This window comes from Neltuma alba, unplaced genomic scaffold (assembly GCF_004799145.2).
Source record: "Neltuma alba isolate B1F8T4 unplaced genomic scaffold, ASM479914v2 tig00010740_pilon, whole genome shotgun sequence".
Lineage (NCBI taxonomy): Eukaryota > Viridiplantae > Streptophyta > Magnoliopsida > Fabales > Fabaceae > Neltuma > Neltuma alba.
In genome coordinates, this window is record NW_021635567.1 from 30,111 (window position 1) to 53,769 (window position 23,659).

Below are 23,659 nucleotides of genomic sequence, written 5' to 3' on the forward strand. Positions count from 1 at the left end.
AGATACCTATTATAATTCTGTAAATTTTATAGCAAAATATTTGGGCAAGTAACTTTACTTGCTTTATAGAAATATTATTTTGTATCCTCTAGAAGAAAGAGGTGAGCATTGCCAGGTGCACGTATATGCTGTCAACCAAAAGCGTTGCTTTATTTTTAATATAATATTATAAGATTGTATAGTATGAAATTATTTTAGGTGATAATAGATTGAGTTAAAAGCAGGGTTGATATTGGATCACTAATCAGTTATCTGAAGGTTTGAAATATTTGATCAACGGATTCCAATGTTAAAGAAAAAAAAAATTCCCTGTCTTTTCCCAGGACGGAAACCTGTCGTTAGTGATTCACAGACGTTAAAATGATCCTATTAGTATATAAAAGTGAGGTGTTGCAATCATCATCAAACCTCTCCACCAAATTTGATGATGTGGGATTCGTTCTTGATCTGCAAGTCAGTGAAGATTCAGATTTAATATAATGTTATTTTTATATTTTTAATATAAATTTTTAAATTTAGACTGTTGAAATTACATTTGGATGGGATAAAGTCTCACAACAGCAATGAACATGATGCTCAGTCCTGCCATGGTACTAAAACTGACTCCGGCATCTGTACCTGCAACATCGGATTAAGATAGACGATAACCTACCTTTTCTTTCCTTGACAAACCCTTCGGTATTTGATGATGTGGACTCATTTGGCTTCAAGGCAAATAACACCCTAACTGGAAAAAGCTCTTTGAAGAGTCCAACAAAGATTTGTTTCGTCCACAAGGCCAACAAAGCTTTGTTTCATCCACAAGGCTTAAGCTAAACAATTTATCAAGTCGCTTAGTATAGCTCTGTGTGCGCGCGTGTTTAACCCACATGCGAAATACAGAACATTGGTTATCAGACAAACAAATTGACATTTTCATACATTGCCTACATAGAATTTAAATGCAGCAACAGGAGAGTATGCTTTCTCAGTAGCCCTGTCTCAACTAGAATCTTTTAGAAAATAAATAAATACGTTTCAGGGCTTACACCACGCAAATCTGACAGAAGAATTGGATGCACTTAGGTGTCCTTTTCTCTAGTCCCCATAGGACCTTCTCACAAAAATAGCTGCATATCATCAAGCCAGAGAAAGATAATGAGAAAAGAAAGTGATCAAGTCAAATAGGGTAATCTCACAAAAATGGCCGCATATCATTACCAAAAGAGGGGGGGGGGAATGGTGTTGCACATCAGATGAAAAAAAGAAGTTGCATTTGTGTAGTATGAACCGTAGATTCATGTCAGAATCAATTTTCTCCAAACGCAAATTGGGCCATCAAAAAACAGGAAGACTTTTCATTGTAGTGTTTCGGCTTAACCTTTTTCATTACAGTTACAATCCTCACATTCACAACATGCTCATACAGTTGTCCAACAAGCAACTCACAAATTTGTGAAGTAGTGCAAATATCATTCAGTATTAATCATTGGCCAACAAGCTCTTGCGATGGTGGTTTTAACTTATAATCACAAAGCATGAAAAGACAATTTTTTTTGGAAAAAAATATATCGCTGTTGTACGTTAGTTTCTGTTTTCTTCATTTTTTTGACAGATAACACAGGAAATTGGTTACATGATATTTGGCGCAAATTCCAGTGTGCCAACACAAAAGATGATAGTACGCACATGATAAGCAAGATATAGAACATAGATTCAGCGTTCTTGTAGTTGTCTTTTGATCTTTTAACCGTTAGCATCAATTAATAGTGGAAATAATTTTACATCCCGTATGTAGTTTACAGTTACACTGTCTCGTGGGAAACTTCATATTATCCTCCTACACCTACACAAAACAATACTAGCATAGATGTCTAGGGAGTCTCAAAACTCACTTATGTCTTCCGTTCGTGTTACCCACGCAGATATTGTTTGTCTGCTTAATCTTCATGTTCATCTTCGCCTTCTGAATCTGCATAAAGAGAAAAAGGTGAAAAGAAGAAATTTTGGATCAGACAAAGAGGTATAGATATCTATATCAAGAAACAGATAAAAGGCCCCTTAATATGCAAAGTTATATGGATTAAAATATTTACTGAGATCAAGGTACTCAAGGTATCTTTGTTGGAATCCAGAATGAAAACACATGATATGCACAATCAAGTATTATCTGATGCAATGATAAACGCGTTTTCCTCTTCAACTCACCAGATCGAACGTCTTCACTAAGTTTTCCTCTGTCTTGGATTTGTCTAACAAGCATGCGGTACATCAACACCCACCAATAAATGTGCATAACAAGCAAGCAGATCAAAAGGCTGTTGAACACATAATAACATATTGGACCATCCACCGCATGCTTTTCCTTATCCAATGTCAGTAGAACTTCATAGCTGCCAGAAAACAAGCAAAGACATTGAACAAAGGAATGACAATACGTGATCAAAGGAAATTACAGGGAACCACTAAACTTCCAGCTAACTCAGAAAAAAAAATTTGTTGTTTTAATAATCATAGCAAAATTTAGGCACAAACGTTGTCCTGGACAAATTATATACAATGATTCATCTCAAGTTAAAATTATTTTAGATAAATTCTGAGTCAACCCAAAGTAAAATTGGAAAATTAATGACTCGTTCACATATGAAAGCATTTATCATCAACTTAGTGGTGCACAAGGTAATATTGCTAAACTATAACTGCTTTGCAAAAAGAGTCGACAGTGAAACAACGCTGTTCACCAATGCATAATTGTTTGCTAAAGGCTTCTCCACTTTAAGGATTCATTTCTGAAAGGCACAAAAACATATTTTGAAAAAATTATTGTTATCGTCAGAAGTTAAGACGGGAACATACAGTTTTGCAGAGCTGTATAGCAGTTGAGTTAACACAATTCCATAGTGTCAAGAATGCATGAAGAAAACATTACAGATATTCTCGGGGTGACCATTTTTAATACAAATGACTGAAACTGAAGAGCATCAGCTTTTCAAAAAGCTATCATCCACAACTCATTATATAACAACCTGATGTTACTTCCTTTTCCAAAAAAAAAAAAAAAATGTCATCATGTTATTATTCATCCTATGCAAGTAAATAGGAGACACGATGGAAAGTTATGAACCAGAAAAATTGTAATTTACGAACTCAACAAATACAAACCTTGTACTCCTGATTACCCAAAATGGGAAGAAAATGAGGCGCAATAGGACCCAAGATAAAACAAAGAGAATAAATGAAATGCTAGCAATCGCTTCAGCGCCACGGTATTTAGACATTTTTCCTATTTCCAGAAACACATCACTAGCATCATGAAGAGCCAAAACAACTGACCCCACTCGATAAAACCTGAAATATCAAACGTAGAAGACAAAAGGAAATAAAAATTTATTAGAAAATAGAAGCAAGTAACAAATGAAGCTCTTGAAAAACTGAACTCTTTTGATAAGGAATGTATGACAAAGTAGATTCAAATACATTAGGCAATCAAAAAATAAGTATGACCCAAATTGTAATACTCAGCAGAGATGCTGTATAACAAAACAAATAAAAATTTATGAAAGCATACCTCAAAATGTAGGACAACACAATGAGAATGAGAGAAGCCAAATGATGGCTCATGGACACCACAAAATCAGAACGCCGTGTTTCCCAGAATATTAAAGCAAATATGGAATATGTATAAAATCCAGCAGCATACATGTAGAGTGCTTTTAATTTCAACCTGAAACATTTAGAAATTATCACTACCAAACATTTAAAGTTCCCATAAAATCATAACAGAAACGGAAAATGATTACAAAAATAAATGAAACACTGGAACTGAATAGCATTATTGATTTGGCTTTACAATGAATCTTACTTAATCTTTTGATCTGGCCAGACCTGATTCCCTGGGCCCACCCAAAAATATTTTGTATTAGTAAACCAAGCCTCATCATAAGTAACAGATAAAGCAAGAATCTCCGCTGATAGAAAATAAACAAATTTCCATGCTGATTCCTTGAATTTCTTAATCTTTTTCCTTCTTTCATCTGTCTGAAAATCCAGTATCTCATGCCCCTTTCCGAACATTAATCGTCTGGCCACATTCTGTTAATGAAGCTAAATTCAGATTGGTAAAATATAACCAAAAAGTCTCAAGGAGTAAATAAGTTTTAGAGAGTGACAGTGTTCTGATAAACAGATGTATTTGGCAACATAACCCATAGCCATCATGCCTTAAAAGCAAAATAAGAATTTAACATTATCAATTCATGTTGCAGGCGTAAAGAGGCAAAAAGTGCAAAAGTCCTGATCAAAGCTTATATGGAGAATAATTATGGCATTTGTGGGACTGAGATTCACTTTGATTTATAATCCTCAAGCACATAGCATATCATGCTAGGTGAACCTTAAGTAATTTCACATCATATGGTGTTTAAACCATTTTTTTAATGCCCATGGCATGGCTGCAAGCAACAAAAAGATGAAATGTTTTCACCAGAATATAGAGTTGGCTCTCAATATAGAAGTTTAAAATGTTAAGATAATCGCTGGGAAGTAACTGGACTGCCAACAACCAAGATAATAACATGTTTTAAGAAATTCAGAATGAGCATCAAGATTTGCCTTTTCTCAGTTAAACTGAAACCACGTTGCTTAAAACAAAGTTACAAGAATTTCAGAGCTGGTGTTTACATTCTATCCAATACACAAAGGTCAACCAAACTGCCAGTACCCAAAAAAAAAAAAAAAACCAGCAAAAGGGGCAACAAATATTTTTTTAGTTCATTTTCCATCAAATGCACAGGAAAGGAGCAGAGATAATGAATCGCTGAATAAATTTTCCTCAGTCTTTACATTCAATGCCAACCCACTAGTAGGTGAACACAAATCACTAACTGCAAACCCACTAAGCACCACAAAAGGAAACATTTTTTCTTAATTAGCCCGCTATCGATCAAAGACACAAGAAAGAGAGAGAAATAATGAAACGGTGAAAAAAGCATGCCTCATTGTGTACCTCGAAAACATATCCATCAAGACAATAGCGAACGGAGAGGAAGAAAAGAGCGAACAAGGGGATAGCAACAAAATCCCGAGATGAGGGGTCTGATTCTTGCTGCCAGTCGAAAGAGGTGAGCTGTTGAATCAAAGCCATGGTATAATCTGCCGGGAGGTTCAAGGATTTTCCCGGGAAGGAATCAAGAAATTGGAATTCAAAAAGCTTGGGAAACATGCAGAGAAATTCGAAGAAATGTTGTTGATTTGGTGCGGCAAATGATATATTGAATGGAATTCGGACTATTACTTGGTCTCCTACGTCGTCGGGCTTTCATTTGGATCCTTCCCCTTCTCCGTCAAACAATCCACTTTGGCGACTGCAAAATTTGATTTTTCATAAACGGTGTAACCAAATCCAAACAGGAAATGAAAGAAACGGAAAATGCAAATCAAATGATTTAACAATAAATAATTATTTTTCAAGAAAGTGGGGGGGAAACTGGAAAAGGGTTGTTGGCTGCTGCAATTCGGGAACACAGGTAAAATTAAGAATGCTTATTATAAAAGATTTTAAATTTAACACAATTATATATTTTAACAATAAATAATACTACCTACAATTCTCAATATAAAAGTTAATTTTGACATTTAATTTGGTTACAGATATAACATAAGATCCTAATACATTTTTTTTATCATACTTATTTATTTATTTCCTCAAAGTGGTTTTCATAATTACACATGTTAAAAGTTTTATTAAATGGTAATACTAATTAACACATATAATTAATAAAAATATTTTAGAGAAAATAATAACAATTTATTACAAATAACTAATTTAACTAATTTTCTTAATCAACTAATTATTTTATTGGGTAACGAACCAGGGAGGTAGTGTCAGCCTAACGAGAAAGAAAAAAATAGAAATATCTTATTGGATAATTTTCATCTTTTGTGTTATAGGCATATCGTTACATTTTTTTTTTTGCCATAATTTGATACACATGTTTTATTTATACACATAATTTAACACATAAAGTACGCTTATGTTAAATAATAAACGGCATAATAAAACCCACAAATGTCAGTGATTAATTAATAGAATAATAAATAAATAGAGAGTGACTTAAGGAGAAAAGAGAGATAGGCATCCCCATTTATAACACTTTCTTTCGTATACTAATGAATGCGCTTCATTGGCACATTTTAAAGAAAAAATACTCATTACAAAAACTAATTCATGAATAACGAATTGTTAATTAAAATTTGTTAAGAGTAATAAATAGATTTAAAATAATTTTTTTTAAAATATGTTCTTATAATAAATGAAAAAAAATAAAAGAGAATGTATGAAAAAAATATGATGAGAGAGAGAATAAAAAAGATAGAATAAATAATTAAAAACAAAATCAGAAGAAACATATTAAATATTAAGACAAATATCAAATGGAAGCTTATAAAATAAACAGCACTCTTTCCTAAATTTAAAGCTTATAAATAGAACCAAGGGAGTATAAATATAATGTTCTAATTTAGTCTTTTTTAATTTTAAATAATTATTTTTTTTATTTTTTCAATCCTAACATCATTAAAGTCACATTATTTTTTTGGCAACAATCGGAGTTATTTTAAAAATTAAACTTAATATATTGGTATTTAATAATATTTTATCAATATTTTTTTGTTAATGTTGTTAACGTTAAGGGACGTTGTTGCTAATTTCAATTAGCATAAAGCAGTGTTAATAAAAATCTTAAAAAATTGGCAAAAAAATCTAAAGAAAGAAAAAGCATGTCAATCATTAATGCACTATCTAAAGCTATTTCATTAAAAAAATCTTACTAAAAACAACAACAATAAAATTTTATCATATTAAATAGAGCCAGTTATGCAAACGACAAAATGTTATTGTATTCTGTTAACAACTAAATTTTTAAAAAGATTATTAATCAAAAGATCTCACTCAATAATTTTGCCTATATTTTGTGGTGAATCTCAAATCTGGATAAAAGAGAAATGTTATGTTAGGTTCTCAATTGCTAAGGTAAAACTCTGTTGAATTTTTTTCATGATATGGATGAGTCCAAAAAAAAATCTCAGAAAACTTATAAATTAAGATATAAACTAAAAATGTGCAATGTGTATTAACTCTCCCTCCAAACATCAGGTCATAGCCAAAATGAAGTGCATGCAAGCTGTGGGTTTGGGGGGCTGCAAAATGAGATCAGTAGCTTATCTGAACAACAGTGTGCTCTGCGGATAATGGGGTCTTTAGGGATCTGTTTGGCTCAATGAGAGGAAGAAGATGGGAGATTTTAATAGAGGAAAGAGGAGGGAAGGAGAGTAGAAGAATTTTAATATTACTTTGTTTGGATTTATAAAAAAAGAGAAGAGGGGAGGAGTCTTAATATTACCTTGTTGTGTTCATGAGGGGACGGGAAGAAAAAAATATTTTAATATGGATAATTTTGCTCTTATTTTATTTAAGATATAGACATAATAGTCACAACATAACAAAATATGGGCATAATAGTCACAACATGACAAAATATTGTCCCTTTCCTCCAAATCCTTCTAATTTTGGAGGGCCTCCCCTCCTAAAATTTGTATGTTACCAAACAAAGAGAAATGATTAAAATCCTTCTTCCTTCCTCTCCTCCCTTTCAAATCCAATCCCTCGTACCAAACACACCCTAGAGGAACTCACTTCTCTCCACTGTTGCTTGCGTCCGTTGCTCCTCCTCTACCCAAAACTACACCATTTTGAGCGTGAAATAGGTAAACGTTTTTTTTACTAATTTCAATTAGTATTTTAGAATAGAACCTAGTATCTTAAAATATTTTTTGGTACACTCAATGCCTGTCCTAGAATATTTTTTCAGTAATACCTAATGTCCTAAAATAATTTTGGATGTACTCCCAATATCCTAAAATAATTTTTGATACACTCAACACCTGTTTTAAAATATTTTTTCAATAGAACCCAATACTTTCTGAACTAATTTTTAGTGCACTTAGTATCTTAAGATATTTTGTTCAGCAACACTCAGTATCTTAGGATGATAAGTGCAATTTTATTCTTAATATATTTTTTTCAATAGCTACGGGCATCATAAATTTAGCATACTAAGTGCTACTATAAAAATATTTTAAAGTGTTAGATGTATTAAAATTATTTTAAGATACTGGGTATTACTGAAAAATATTTTAGCATGGGTGTTAAGTGTAGCAAAAATTATTTTAGGATATTAAATACTACTAAAAAATATTTTAATATACTAAATTTGGTTTGATTGCACCATCCACTCTTAGTTTGGTAAACTTTTTGAGCACAAAAATAGAGCCAAAAAAAAAGAAAGAAAAGAAGACAGCATATGTAAAACGGAAACTCGAGAAGATTCTTGCAATGCGGACACAACCGGATCGATATTGGGAATAACCCATGGACAACCTCTTAAAAGGCTCAAAAGAAAAGTTGGACCCAAAAAAAAAAAGGCTCAAAAGAAAAGATTTTCTTGGAATTAGTGTTGAACTCTCACCTTGTAAAAAAATAAAATGGATGATGACACATGGATGTATTAGCTTTATAACTAACAGTCAAATTTAACCTTGATACAATTAGGATGATATTGCTGCGATTTGGAAACTTTCAGAGTAACACCTAAATCCAAAAAAACTTACAGATATTTAGTGCTCCTAACTAAAATTTTTCAGAACAAACTTATACTTTAACCCATAAATATATTATATTAGACTTTGTTATTTTTAACTCAAAAACTTTGAACATCATATGTTATCTACGTTCGAGAAATAACTACATCCAAATATTTATTTTAATTTATTATCAAGGTTAAAAAAAGCTTTATTTGCCTTCAAGAAATCATAATACTTTCAATAATATTTTTGTAGAAACTCGCAACTTAAATTGATTAAGGGCTCATTTGAATCTGCTTTTGTTAATGTTTATAAGTACTTTTATATAAATTAAGACAAAACTTCTTTAATATACTTATTTCGTATTTCATAAATTACGGCTAAAAAAATTATATTTGAAGGCTTCTACCACCATTCCAAACAAGCCCTAAATTATATAAGCCCATACAATTATTTTTACTAAAATTTAATTTTCAAATTAGGTCCTCAGTTTTAACTTCTTTCAACGATTACTTGACAACAAGGCTAACTTGGATGACAAAAATTAGAAAAGTCATATTTTCCAATTGACTATAACATTGTCGTCATATGCCAGTTATTTTCATTTATCCCCCGTTTTTTTTTGGTATACATTTATCCCCTAATTTGTTCCTAACTTAAGCTTTCCGTATCTGATATCCAGCCCCTTGGGAAAAATTTGCTGATGTGGACATTTTATAAAAGTCATACATTTTTTAAGCTTTCCGTATTTTTTTTTTTTTATTGATGTAGTACTTATTTGGATTTGCTTATAATAGGTACACTCAAATTCGCATAAACGGAGACAAAACTCTTATTACATACTATCTCCGATCCTAAATATAAAAGCTAATTAACTCATTTAAGTAGATTAAGAAAATAAATTAAGTTAGTTATTTGTTATAAATAGGTGTTATATTTCTTAAAATATCCTTACTAATCAAGTGTATTGGCTAGAACTACTATAATTAAAAGGACTACCTTAGAAAAAAGAATAAATATGAGAGATAAAATGGAATGGAGTCTTATATTTAAGGTTAAAATAAAAGTCAAGTTGTAACATACTTTTTTTAAAAAAAATTTGCAAATCAAAATATATATAATATTTTATTAGTAAAAAAAAAAAAGCCAACCCCCCTTTTTTCACGGAGAGTTGAAAATTGGGGGGGGGGGATTTATTAAGAAGGGAAAAGATGGGGGAAGGGAGTGGTGTAAGTTGAAAAGAAGGGAGGAGTATTAAATGGAGCAAGAAAAAGAAAGAAAGGAACGGATGAAGAAAGAATTTGGGAAAACAATAAATGAATGAAGAAAACGGGAGGAGGGATAGTTGGAAGTTGAGAGGAGTGAGTTTAAAAGAGGGGGAGCAGGAGACGGAAGAGAAAGAGAGAGTGAGAAAGGCAGAGAGAAAACAAAAGAGTGAGTGAAAGTACGTGCTGTTAGAAGGACAAGGCAAGATTTGGGAATCATTTAGGTATATAAATATGCTTCTTTTTATCATATTTTCTTTATCAGTATTTCCTATATATTTAGAACTTTATATTATTAGTATCATTATAATGTTTAGAGAAAATTTTACTGTTTGGGTATAGAGTAAATATGGAGTTTTGACAACATATGACCGTAGAAATTTAAAAATACATTATTAAGGAATTTTAATCGGTTTATTTTTGTTGAATGATTATTTTGAGAATTTTAAACTAAGATTTTAGTTGAAAAGTTTGTTATTTAGACTTGTAATATGTTTTTACCAATTAAATTTGAGTTAAATAATTTATTTGAGTTATTTAATATATTATCGAGGTTTTAATCGGTTTAAATATTGAATAAGTTAAATATATATATTTTTGAAATAATTTTTGAAGGCTTGAAAAATTATAAATTGAGAATTTTGTGAAATTAGATAAAATTACAGTTTGTTTATAATTTAAAAAGAAGTTGTTTGGTTTGAAGAAAAATTTTAAATGAGATTATAATAAATAATTGAGAATTTTAATATAAAATATTTAGATTTTGGGTAATAAAAATATATATATACTTTTGTTAAATTTAAATAGCCTTATATGTAAATTATTTTTCAAAATAATATCTAATATAAATGCCTAGATTTGGGAGAGTTAATATATTTATGTAGTTTTGGTTTAGAAGGTAGTTTTAGAATTTTAGAGTAGTTTTGGAGTAGTTCTGAGTTTATATTAATAAATATTTATGTGTAATTTTGTAAACTTGAGAATTTGGAGTAATCTTTGTGTGAATATTTGTAAGCTAAAGAGTACCAGGTAACTCTGAAAATTCTTTCTTGCACATGTGAATTGTGTATGATTATATTGAGAGTTTACTAATTTTTATATTACTGAAATATAATATTATGAATTTTTTAAATAAATGTTTTGGTATGTTACCTGATTTTATTAATTTATTGCTAGTAATTATAATCAATATTTAAATATGTTAATAGCTATGAAATTATCATGAGTTGCTATTAAATGGTATATGAATTTTATTGCTATCTTATCATTAATAATATATTTGAGAATATATTTATGATGTACCATTATTTGCATATGACATGCATTGTTGGATTAAGGATAGAAGGAGATTGCATGGATATAAAATTACCACGTGGTATACCATCACTCGGTGCACAGTAGATGGCACTTGTCAGGGCCCCTTCTTCCATGTTTTCCTTTGGCCGGGAATTCATTGGCTCTGTAGGACATGTGATACCTCCCTATTCACAAAGGAGAGGAGCCATAGTCCAAGCTTGAACTCTATATCTTTGGCCGGATATATCTCTAGTATCGGTGAGCTTGGAATAATTCAGTAAAATAGATTAGTTCCTATCGGACTATGTGGTAGCCTATGGCTCCAGTCAGCGGTATAAGGATGGACGATAATATAAGGGAGGCAGCATATTGCATTATTTTTAGATATATTAGAAAAATGATATTGGTATATTGTTAGGAAAAAAAATGAAATTGAATTGGATGTCTCAAATCCGTGATTTTTAATATATTTATATACACACATATAAACGGATTTTTGGTTTATCATATATGATTTGCTTGTATAGGTTAGAATTTCAGTAGTTATTGAGACGTTTGATCTCACCCCTTATATTAACAATTTTCAGGCGAAGGATCTAGTAGGAATCAAGGGAAGGCACCAATGGAGTGAGCCGTGAAGGCTTCTGTGCTCCTCAAGCACATGCTATGTTATATTTTTATTTGCCATAACTATAAGACTTTAATAGTTTATGTTGTTAAGTTATGTTAGAAATGTTTTGAAATTTTGACTTATTTGCAGTATTAAAAATATGTATGGACTTTTAAATTAAATATTTTATTACGTATATTGATATAATTATGTGAGGTGTTACACAAATGAGGTTTTATATTAAAAACTGAACGTAGTATTTATCTAATCATAAAATCATGATAAAAAAAAAACACATGCTTTTAATGTTAAAAATCAAAACAATGAGAACAACTCTAATCTATATAGATATATGTAACATCTCAACATTGAGCATGTACTTGGAAATCTATTAATCTTAGTTAAAATGCAAAACTTTATTTTAAATTTATTATAGCCCATTTTAAATATTGAAACTTGGACCAATTCAAGCCATTAGACGATCCAAAATTTTGATTGAACCAGATTAACCCAGTTACCTTGGTTTTGCAACCCAGTCAACACAACTGATTGAACAAGGCAAGTGAATTGACATTCATAATTTCCCACTCCTAAGCACGAAAACGACATCATTTTGGCTGACTTGACTTAATAACTTTTTTTTTTTTTAACCAGGTAGATTTATTGTTTCCTTTGGCCCTAAATATAAAAGTTAGTTGAAAATTAAGCTTGATTTCAAATATAAAATCTCAATTCATTTTTATCTCCATTCTTATGATTTTTTTTTTTCAAATTATCACTATTGATTGTATATCTTAAGAGGTTTTACAATAGTAGTAGTTTCATTACAAATGATTTAAAAGGATATTTTAGAAAGACCAATATATATTTTTGACAAATAATTAATTCAATTGTCTTATTAATTTACTTAAATTAATTAAATAAATCTTATATTAAGAATTAAAAGTAGTATAAGTTAATGGTAAAGATCCAACTTGCATATATAAGTTGCTTCAACTATTGTTACTCTAGTCATTGAATATGTATCTTCCAAGTAATTGCAGCACTGAAGTTGTATAATTAATATTGCATACGACATTAAAATTTTGTATGATTTATGGATAAATGTTCCACTTGCACGATGATTAATACTTTATTTTGAATTTAAATATTACTTTCTCATGAGCTACATATGAATACTTTTTATATGTTTAATTAGATAACGTTATTTTAATTATAATTGGGTCAACTCTATATTTTCAAGTGCATGAATCTTTCTATAAAAAATAATCATGTTTGACGTACTGTCAGGTACTAAATATGGGCAATTCTCTCAGCATATATTTAAACACTGACTCCTCATATTGCAAGGAATCAATTCATTTTATTAGACCTAATTTCTATTGATGGGTTAGTTCTAATTTGAACAACTAATTCTTGAATATTGATTGGTTCCATAACTAACCCAATTTTCAGTTGATTATCCCACTTGTAACCAAAAAAACCACACTATAAATCAGGAATGTGTCATGCAACGTGGGAAAAAAGAAGAAGAAAAAGGAAATGGCCTAGAGGGTGAGCAGGAAGGAATATTAGGCCACGAGGCTACTTGTTAGGGATCATTCAAGGGAATCCAAGAAGAGGGCTTATCTGGGGGGAAATTGGCCATATTAATTAGGGCCTATGAGGAAGACAAGTAGATGATGGACCACGCAAGTGGAGGTGGACAGAAGAAAGATCTAACAGGCTTGCATATTTTCATGTTTGGTTTCATGTGGTCCATGTCTCTTCCAATTTCCTCTTTTTCCTTTTGTTTTCCAATTTCCTCTTTTTCCTTTTGTCCTCTTTCTCATTTTTTGTGACTTCCTAGAAATGTGAAAGCCTCATGTCTCAATCTCATCCTCTCTTTTCAAGTGATCTACTTTGAACCCTAGCTTGCCATAGGCTCTGTCATTCCTCTTTGCTTCATTAAATGGAAATAGTATATTCTTTGGGATGTAGAATTCTCAGGAATCTTTGAAGGATTTTAAAGCTCTTTTGGTATATTTTATCTTCATTTTCTTTTTTAAAAAAATACTTTACAATAATTTAAGAACAACAAAAAGTTAAATGAGGTCCGCTAATTATGACAAGAATATAACTCCGTCCGACCGAACTCCTTAACTAATTTACTAATTTAAAGCCAAACAAATTAGACGATTATCACAATTATGACATGTATGATCTCCTTTGAAATATTCTCATATAACATTAGATTATCCATCAACTTATAAATTAATTTAAAAAAATAATAAATATGAGAGAAAAATTAGAGTAAGATCTTATATTTAGAATTACATACAATCTTTTTAACTAGTTCTTATATTAAGGATTATATAAAGTCTTGTGGCAAAGATTTAAAGTCCGTTAATAAATATATAATGTTGTTGTTTTTTCCTCCACAATATATAAAAATATGCTCGTTATATCTTTATTGTTATTATTATTTTTTTAGAAGCATGAGCATAGTTTTATTACAATCACAAATTTATTGTGCATACCAAAGATCTTGCAAATTCCCCTGGTTTACTTTAAAGGGACAAGAGAAAAAAAAAAAAGACTAATAAAATGACAAAGGCACTAGGTGACACATGAAATTGGTAGAAAAATGAGGAACAGTGTGTTAGGTGAGACACTTGATGCTCATGAAGACCTTATTTGTGCGGTACCAATGAAGCTAAAGGCCACAAGTGTCCAACCCCAACCCTTTAAAATTTCCCTCACAAGCATTTTCTATGCCTGCTTAATTTCTTCCCTTTTTTTTTAAAAAAGAGAAGTTATTTTTAGATAATTCATGCATTAGAAAATAGTTTTAAAATTTTGATTCTGCTCAAAAACCGATATAGATCATTTTTCTGTTCATAGTTGATTAAAATACATATTTTTTGACCTAATAACAAAGTCTAAACTTGCCATAAAGAGTTAAGTATACTCTTGAATTATTTTATTATCGCTTGCAAAACAAAAAAATATTTTATCATCAACACTTTTTTAAACACTTTTTACTTTACAAGACAAAACTTACCTTTAAGATAAAATAAGTACTTGGTAATGACGAGTTTAGCCTAATAATAATAACTGATGAAATGGAAGTGCAATCATTCAAATGGGAATGAAAAGGAAACAATCATCCAGAAATAAAGAAACAAAAAGAGCTGTAAAGTTAGTAACATAAAATAGGATTCACTTCCCATTTTGAAGTGGCGTACATTTTTCTTTTTAATAAAATGATGTTTACCATTACTAACCAGAGAGTACATTAAAAGCGGAAGTAGTCATAACATATTTTCTCTCATCAACATCCACCTCATCCACCTCTCGGATGATCAAGAGTAGGAAGCAAAACTTCCATGTCATGAGATAACAATTTCCTCAAGAGTATGGCTGCCAATTCTTGTGCACTACTATGTACTCCTTCCGCCTCTAATTATAAGATCTATTTTCTCAAAATAGGTTTGTCCCTTTTTATAAAATCTCTTTTAAATTTGTCTTAACATTTAATGTATTATTACCTATTTTACTTTTAATGTATTTAATATATTCTCTTTTTTTATTTATCTCACTATTACTCTCTCACGTCTACCCATTTATATATAGGGGTGTATTTAAAAAAAATTACATTTGCTACATATTAATTATTTTTAATTAATTTTAATTATTTTTTTAAACCGTGTAATTTAATTAAAAAGATGTTATAATAAGAGTCGGAGTAGTACTAACCTAGGATCATCAATAATCCGAAGATAATAAATTAAGGGCTTCTGTGCAATCAAAATGCAAGACAATATTCCTGCACCCCTTCGACCAGCAACCAGCACAAATTGAGACCAATTAACCTTCCAATGACCTCAGCAATCGCTAGAGGCAGTCTTGCGAGCTTGCATCCACTTTGACTAGGAAAACCAAACCATCCTCATCAAGTCTGACACAGTCACCCCGGGGAATGTGCCTGGGTATGCCACTGCCAGAGCTCTGGGTGTAAAAATCACAGTTTTTTTAATCACATCCCTATCCCAAGAAGCACCAAAGAAGCTGGACTGAGCATTAAGGTAATCTCTGCAGCTGCAACCAGTATACATTTACAAATGGTTAACTATTGCGTTAACTGTGCCTTGTAAAAGGAAAAAGGACCATAACTTGTCCAAAACCCTTAACTTGAAATTATGTACAAAAATATTTTCCCCGGTATGATAGATACTATTCCAAACTTTTCAAAAGAGAGTATGTTTTGTTTGTTTAAAATCAAAATCCTATTGAAATGTATAGAAAAAGATAGAAGAATTTTTTCCAAAAATTTATTACACAGCCCTTGGAAACGTGAAGATTTTGAAAGAAATAAAAAATAATTACATACTGTTCAGAATACAAACAAATTTCATGTTTTTGCATTTTTCATTAATGACACGACAGGATTATGTGGGAGAAGTTGCCGGTAAAAATTATTTTTGTGACAATGAAAAATAACCTACATATATAATTTTCTCCAATCCTCAGAATTCTATATATATTTATATATGCTTTAGATTCAAAAATTTTCAACTAAAATTTATCCACAAGCCAATTTTTAAGAGGAGAGAAGACAAGGTGGCGTATGGGAAATGCAGGAAGAAAGGAAAAAGGGACATGGAAAGAGCAGCAAAATGGCATTCACATCTAAAACACCCATGAGCTAAACGCCAAATGACCCCAGTTGGCTTCCCTGTTTCATGCCCAGCAAAAAGCTGTCCCTTTTTTTTTATGACATGACTGAGATTTGAAGCTGTACTAAATGACAAAATATGCTAATACTCACACATCCTCTTCCCTTTTGTTTTCTTTCATTCTCAAGAGTTTTAATTTTGATTCCATTTCTTCATTGTTGAAATGTATCAAATAGATGGTCCATTGATTATCAGCAACTATATCTTAAACTGATTTTTGTAGAGAATTAACTCACTCACATCCCAGTTTTATGGTAAACTAATTCATCTGCCAACTTCTTTGAAATTCAACTTTAAATCAGTCCAACGTCTCCAATAAGCAAAAATTTTAATTGGCTTAACAACAACAAGAAGCTTTATTTCATTAGATATGATTGACAACACAAATTACGTTATCCCCATCTACTCTATCAACAAATCGCTCTTTAAATATATGATGGATTGAAAGGTTATGTTGGTCCCACTTAACAAAAACAAAAAACTTACTAAACCTACTCTTTAGGAGCCTGAGCTGAATACTTACTTAGTATCATAACCATGACTCATGAAAAATTTTAATAACAACACTTCAACATTGGAATTAACAATAATGCCGGTTAGTAAGAATAACACAGAACAACTGTTGCAAATTATGGTTTTGTTAAAGTTACAAGCCATTCGAGTGCCTTAAAATATCTAGTCTTTCAATCTTCTACCTAACTGGGGGAATATGAAGCGAGCAAAATATTTTTGATTCATGTGATCCTAAACAGCAGATCTTTCCTAAAAGTAAGGCAGACAAATTTTTTTTACCCCACGTAATAGCAGATAAAGGGGACAATTTTTGCTCTATTTGTAACCGAAAAGAAAAAATCCTGTCTTCTGGTGAGAGAAGCAATGACAGCAAGTCATGGTGCTCGGATTGCCAGGTAACCCAGACGTACACTGGCGACTCAATAATGAGGGTTAAACGTGCCCTACTGTTGTGATATGAGGGTTAAACGTGCACTACTGTTGTGATAGGCCTCTTGTCCTGTCTTAAAACTAAAAATTTACACCCTACTAATTCAGAAAATAATATTTTGATAATTTGATAAATTGATAAATTAAGAGTAAAATCAATAAATTGATAAATTAACAATTAGTAAAATCTGCGCCAAGTCATTGATGGGACTTGTTAATAAAGAGAGAATTTTAATGAGTTGGATTTTGAAAAAGAAGAAGTGAGGTTAAAAATTTCCAGTTAAACAGTTGTGTCTGGAAATTCGATAAAATCCATTTTTTAAATAAATAAAGACACTAGAAGTTGGATTAGAAAGAAGGGCGGAAGGGATAAAAATTAGTTCAGGTGGCAGGACAGAGAGAGAGAGAGAGAGAGAGAGAGAGAGAGAGATCCATATTTTGATGAAAGCATAAAAGTTCTTACTTGCTGGGTCTTATTATGCTCTTGTTCCTGAAGCTTCTACATGGAGCCTTCCCAAGCTTCTGGGGAATTTAGTGGAAATAATGAGTCTGGATGGACTGCTTATATTGGTTCTCACATTCGCACAGAAACAAGCTACAGCGATGACGAAGATGTGAAAAGCGTTGAGGACGATGGTAATAATGGCCATAACGATGATGATGAGAGTGATGATTCAATGGCTTCTGATGCATCTTCTGGCCCCAGTCGTCTGCAATATTTAGGCATAAACAGTGAAGGAAGCCATGGCTCTGATCAGTTCACAAAGCATAAAGATAGTGATCATAAAAGCTTATTCTCAGGCAAGAGGACTAGCAAGCAAACAAACAAGAGAAGATATGCAAGGAACGTCGAAGTAAAAGAAGAGGAGGAGGACGACGACTTGCTGGTCGAAGCCGATAGTGCTGCTAGTAGTCATGTTTAAGGCAAGAAAAATGTTCCTTTCTCTTTGAAACTGGTTAAATTAACAGTGTCTTGTCACATAATTTAGCCCCAAAGAATAATGTAAGCTAGCCTTTTTTTGTTTTCTTTAATTAGAAGAAATCTTTCTTTATCTGTTCTGGCTTATTACTAGGCTCTAAAGGGGCATGACATGCAAGGAATTTAACCCCATCCAAAATATTTTCCATACCTATCCGTGTCACCTGAACTTTTCAATTCCCATAACTGCTCATGTGTTAACTGTTTTATAACTTTCATTCTTCAAAAGGATAAAAACAAACAATTGCGGAGAGTCATGACTTAGCATCGACTTTTGGATTTAAAATGAAAGCTCAAGTCCAGCATAAATCCATAGGTTCAAAGCATCGATTCAGACCTCTTATAAGCAGATGAAGATGAGAGAAAATGAGTATGTCTGTGTTTCTTTTATCACATGCCTTGTATCAATGAGCTTTGGATCTTAAAAACAAAACAAAAAAAAACTCTATTCCTGATATGCTCGAGCCTTCCTTCCTTGTTTTTTCAATGATTATAAACTGGACTTGCACTAGACAACTGCAGAAGAGTAGTTCTTGGAATCATATTAACAAAAAATGCTTTTACGCAAATCTAAACAAAACTTTCTTCGCATGCTACTGTAAAATTATTTCTAATAATCCAAACACTTTAAATATAAAGAAACAAACAAAAGTACATAGTTAAATTGTGCAGTAATTGCCTGGTCTACACAGAACCAATAATTGGGTCTAGAATAGTTTTTATATGTTTACTTTGTGTTCCTATCCGTTTAAAAAAGCCAGATCACTCCGATATCAATTGTACTGAAGCGCGAAAACCAGGTACCTCGTTGGCTAGACAGGTAATGCCAAGAAATTTTCTAAACTATTGTTTAACCTAGACAAAAAGAAATCTATAGGTTAAGTGCTACTACCGGACGGTATCAACATCTTTGCAAGCAACCAAAATAAATATATAATAATGAGAAAGACTTCGTTTTGTCTTTCACGAGCTATTTGTTGGTCTCTTTTTTTTTTTTTGACCAGAACGAGCTATTTGTTGTTTACTCCCTTAAAGAATGAATGATTTTATTAATTAGGTTGGTTCTCCCAAACAAATATCTTTGCTTGTGAAAATTTTATTGAATAACTTCATAATCACAAGGACTCAAAGAAGGACAATTTAGGTAGTCTTTTTCATTTCCCCTTGTCAAATTCTTTTTCAAGAGACAACTGCAGGGAATTAGTTTACAGTCATTCTTGTTAACTAAACTTGACATGATCAATACCAAAATCCATCCCTAAAGCAGGCCATCTTTGAAAATTTGGAGAGAGAAATTCAGAAAGTTATTGCAGAGAATTCTCCGAAGAAGACAAATTCTGAGGTCAGTCAGTTCTTTATAATGTTCAGACTAAGAACTGCTTTAGGTAACAGATGAAGACATTAATATGGATAATTCTATTTCTATTGTAAGCATTGAAACAACTGCACATCGGTAGAAAAGAAAACTGCATATGTGGACAATTGAAGTTATGAGTTATGACTAATCAGAACATGTTTCATAAAGTTGGATCTGCAGAAAGCAGCAAAAGCATTTACTGATCTGTGGCAAATGTGGCTCAGGGAGTTTAATGTGAGTTGTCATGAGTCATTTTCAATCCTTACAGACAACCAAATGTAAAATGCTCAGCCATCTCTGTTGCAATTTTCTAATTCATACACGTATAGGGGGAATGATAAATAACATATATCGGATCTCGGGGTGTTGTGTGTGTGTGTGTGTGTGTAATTTACCCCTAAAGCGAAAACCAAATTTCGAGTGGTTTGTAACAGAAGATAAATTCAAGTGAACAGGTTATGAGTTCTGACTAAGTTCTCAATTTGTTCCATGTAAAGCTTTAAGTCCATTTAGTGGCTAGCCAAAAATCATCAATGAATAGTTAATTGGATCCGCTCTAAAGGATGAAAAAGACCCCCGGGGGAGTATCATAATATCTCTTATTCTAATTATAAGATCTTATTTGTAGATTATAAACAAAATCTTATAATTAATATGGGAGCTAGTATTACTAAAGTAAGAAGGTTAACAATGGAAGTTTAAAGCAATATCAGTATTTTTTAGTTGTTTTTTTTTTTGGGGGTCAAGTTCTAACTATTAAGGGTTTGTTTGGATTAACTTATAAGTAACTTTTCAAATATGATTTACAAAACATAAGATAAATATGTAAAAATAATTTTATCTTACATAGACTTGTTTAAAAATTCGTTTTGAAGAGAGTTTCAAACAAGCCCTAAATTAGAGAGAGACAAGTTGAAAGAACGGTCACCATCAAATAGATGTTCAAACTTAAAAAATGTCACGGTTTGTCAAAAAGGGGGAGCAACCGTAAAGTTTGAAAAAGGTTATGACGAAGAGATAAGCATGGAACTCAAATCTCGAAACATTCAATGATAAAACTCCCTCGTACGGAGGAGCACCAAAATACCCTTGAGAGATTGCAGCAAATTAACCACAAATTTCTCTCCCTAGGTGTAATAGAAGATGATATATTGCATCCCCAGAAAACAAAAAACACAGAAAAGTAAACACAGGAAGAATATATTACCTCTCCTGTGCGAACTCCGGATCAATAAGATTAAAATGAAATGTTAGGTTTCTGTCATGCGCTCTCTTCAGATAGTCCTAAAAGGTTCAATAATGCAACTTTTCTACACTCTAATCCTGAAAAAGTAATACAATTATAAAATTTTGTGAACGTTTGTGAGAAGTTTTCCCAATAAACACACATGCGCTGCAAAACTTCCCCTTGTCGCGACTTTACAGAAAACATTATACGTCTACGGAAACTGAACTCATTTGCAGCTTCTAGTCTCAGTCTTTGTCAATGCTTCTGGGAGCCCCAACAGACAGCTCAGCAGCAGCTTCTTTGATTGCCCACTTAACTAGCTAAACCTTGTCCATTATCTTTCATTCTTGTTACTTTGAATACATCCGTGATTATTTTAGTCAAGAGACACAAACTCTCAAAAGAAAAGAAAAAAAAAAAGGCTACTGGAACTTAATATGGGGGTTCTTTTTTGCTCAAGAGAAGTACAGCACAACGAGCAACTACTAGCAAGTAGCCATAACATTATATAGAAGAGGTCAGAAAAGTTCAACAGTATATGTTCACAATTTGAAACTAGTGAGATATTCAAACACACAAACTTAGATGATTAAATTATTCAATCACATATATAGCTAAACCACACTTAATGTCAATAAAATTGTTAGACAAATTTAAATATCTAGAACAAAAATATTTTTCCATAAAAATGAAAATTTTTCTGGAGTAGAATCCAAAAGTAAATAAATGAGTGGGCCCACCAAATTCAAGCCAATCGGAGTACACACATACCCAACGGTATTATCTTGAGATGCTCCTTCCCAGCCACAATTTGCACAATAACACTTCACTAGCTTCTTCGAATTCACGCCGTTACTTTGCTCCTCATCCAATACCACAGAACAAGGATCAAAGTCCCCAAGCTTGAATAATGAACTTGCGCGCCATCTTCTCGGCCCCTGTCCCTTCGACACTCCGCATCAAACCCTCAATTCACCCTCCCCGTAGAAGCCTCGCCGTCTCAGCTCAAATCCCGACCACAGCCGCCACGAAGTTCTCGGTCTCCGACGAAACCCTAGAATCCCGTGGCTTCCTCCTCCGCCGCGACACTGATGACCTCAACCTTGATCAGCTCAACGCCATCTTCGTAGCGGTGGGGTTCCCCAAGCGTGATCCGGAAAAGATCCGGATCGCGCTGGACAACACGGAAACGGTGCTGTGGGTGGAGTACAAGAAGACGAAGAAACCGGTGGCATTTGCGAGAGCGACCGGAGATGGCGTGTTCAACGCGATCATATGGGACGTGGTGGTGGATCCGTCGTTCCAAGGGATCGGGTTGGGGAAGGCGGTGATGGAGAGGCTGATCGAAGGGTTGTTAGCGAAGGGGATTTGTAACATCGCGCTTTATTCGGAGCCCCGAGTTCTCGGGTTCTACAGGCCGTTGGGCTTCGTGGCGGATCCGGATGGGATCCGAGGAATGGTGTATTCTAGGAAACAGAGAAAGAAAAAATAGCAGTCACATTCTTTCATCAATTATTTTTGTTGATGAATTTCTTCACTCCCAAATTGATTGTAAGTTAATACTCTTACATAGACACAAATTTATGAGCAAAAAAAAAAATTGTTGATTTATTAAGTCCTTATTGTAACTTTATTTTACCAGTATAAATTAAGTAGATAATGAGACTTCGAATTTCTGAAGTTATTTTATTTTTGAATCCACACACTTGATGGAGCTAGAAGTCTATGAGACTTTAACTAACTCATACTCTCAAAAACTTTACAATATGTTCTTGTTTCAATTAGATTAGCTCTTTAGACTTATTTCATATTAATATTAATGCGTCAAAATTAGCATTATTAAAGTTCCCATAAAGTGTATAATGACGACAATAATAGAAGAATTAGACTTATGGAATGTTTAGATAGAAATCAAATCATGATTTCAGAAATGATTTTACAGTATATGAAGTAAATATATGAAGGAGTTTATCTCGATTTATAAAAAAGTGATTTTTAAAAACACTTCTCATGCTATCCAAACACCCTCTTAATTAAATATTAGAATTGCATGATTTCTCTCCTACGCAGGGTAAAAAAAAAAAAACAAATTTTAGTTCATGAAATGAATTTTAGAGAAATGGGAATGAAAATAAAAATAAAAATAAAAATGTAATTGCTATATCTCCAACGAAAGTGTTTTAGTCTTGTTCAACACATCTCTGAACATGTTCCTTATTCATAATGACCATATATAAAACTTGTTTAGTTAACCTCTAGAAGCATTAGTTTTTAACTAGTGCCTGTTGGTAAAGAATACTCTTAGTCCCAAATACACCTTTGTTTAGTTTGATACACTTCGAAGGTATCCACTTTATTATATGAATATGAATATAATCAATATAATATTTACAATAAGCAACATTATTTATAATGTCGAACTCATCTCTTAACTTCCTTACTTTAGAATCACCTAATTAGCTACTACTTCCTGTTCTTAGTATAAAATTTAAAGAATTAATTTGAATAAATTAATGAAACTAATTAAATTAGTTGTTTATTAAATATATGAGTTGGTTTTATTTTCTTTATTTTTTTTTTGAAAAAAAGTTTAGGTGAGCTAGGTCCCGGAAACTCACCAGGATCAGGACATACCTCTAGACTCA

The 23,659-nt window shown here is 32.1% G+C and overlaps 2 protein-coding genes and 1 long non-coding RNA gene across 3 annotated transcripts in view; 1 reads left to right on the plus strand and 2 right to left on the minus strand.

Moving 5' to 3' along the window:
* Positions 1–699: 699 nt before the first annotated feature.
* On the minus strand, positions 700–5,356 carry LOC114758601 (LAG1 longevity assurance homolog 3). The gene is made up of 7 exons (XM_028947654.1): positions 4,985–5,356; positions 3,842–4,071; positions 3,548–3,703; positions 3,142–3,327; positions 2,188–2,372; positions 1,875–1,951; positions 700–1,109 (listed from the first exon to the last, which is right to left on the minus strand). Exons 1-6 carry the CDS (start codon positions 5,198–5,200, stop codon positions 1,920–1,922), a joined length of 1,005 nt encoding a protein of 334 aa, XP_028803487.1. The 5' UTR covers positions 5,201–5,356; the 3' UTR covers positions 700–1,109; positions 1,875–1,919.
* Positions 5,357–15,475: 10,119 nt separating this feature from the next.
* Positions 15,476–23,659, minus strand: part of LOC114758622 (uncharacterized) — a 29,803-nt gene continuing 21,619 nt past the window's right edge. The window contains exons 3-5 of the long non-coding RNA XR_003741831.1: positions 21,786–21,877; positions 17,914–18,160; positions 15,476–15,870 (exon numbers count right to left, since the gene is read on the minus strand). This is a non-coding gene — a long non-coding RNA (uncharacterized LOC114758622). The remainder of the gene's footprint in view (positions 15,871–17,913; positions 18,161–21,785; positions 21,878–23,659) is intronic.
* On the plus strand, positions 21,827–22,637 carry LOC114758619 (serotonin N-acetyltransferase 2, chloroplastic-like). The gene has a single exon (XM_028947685.1). It carries the CDS (start codon positions 21,925–21,927, stop codon positions 22,504–22,506), a length of 582 nt encoding a protein of 193 aa, XP_028803518.1. The 5' UTR covers positions 21,827–21,924; the 3' UTR covers positions 22,507–22,637.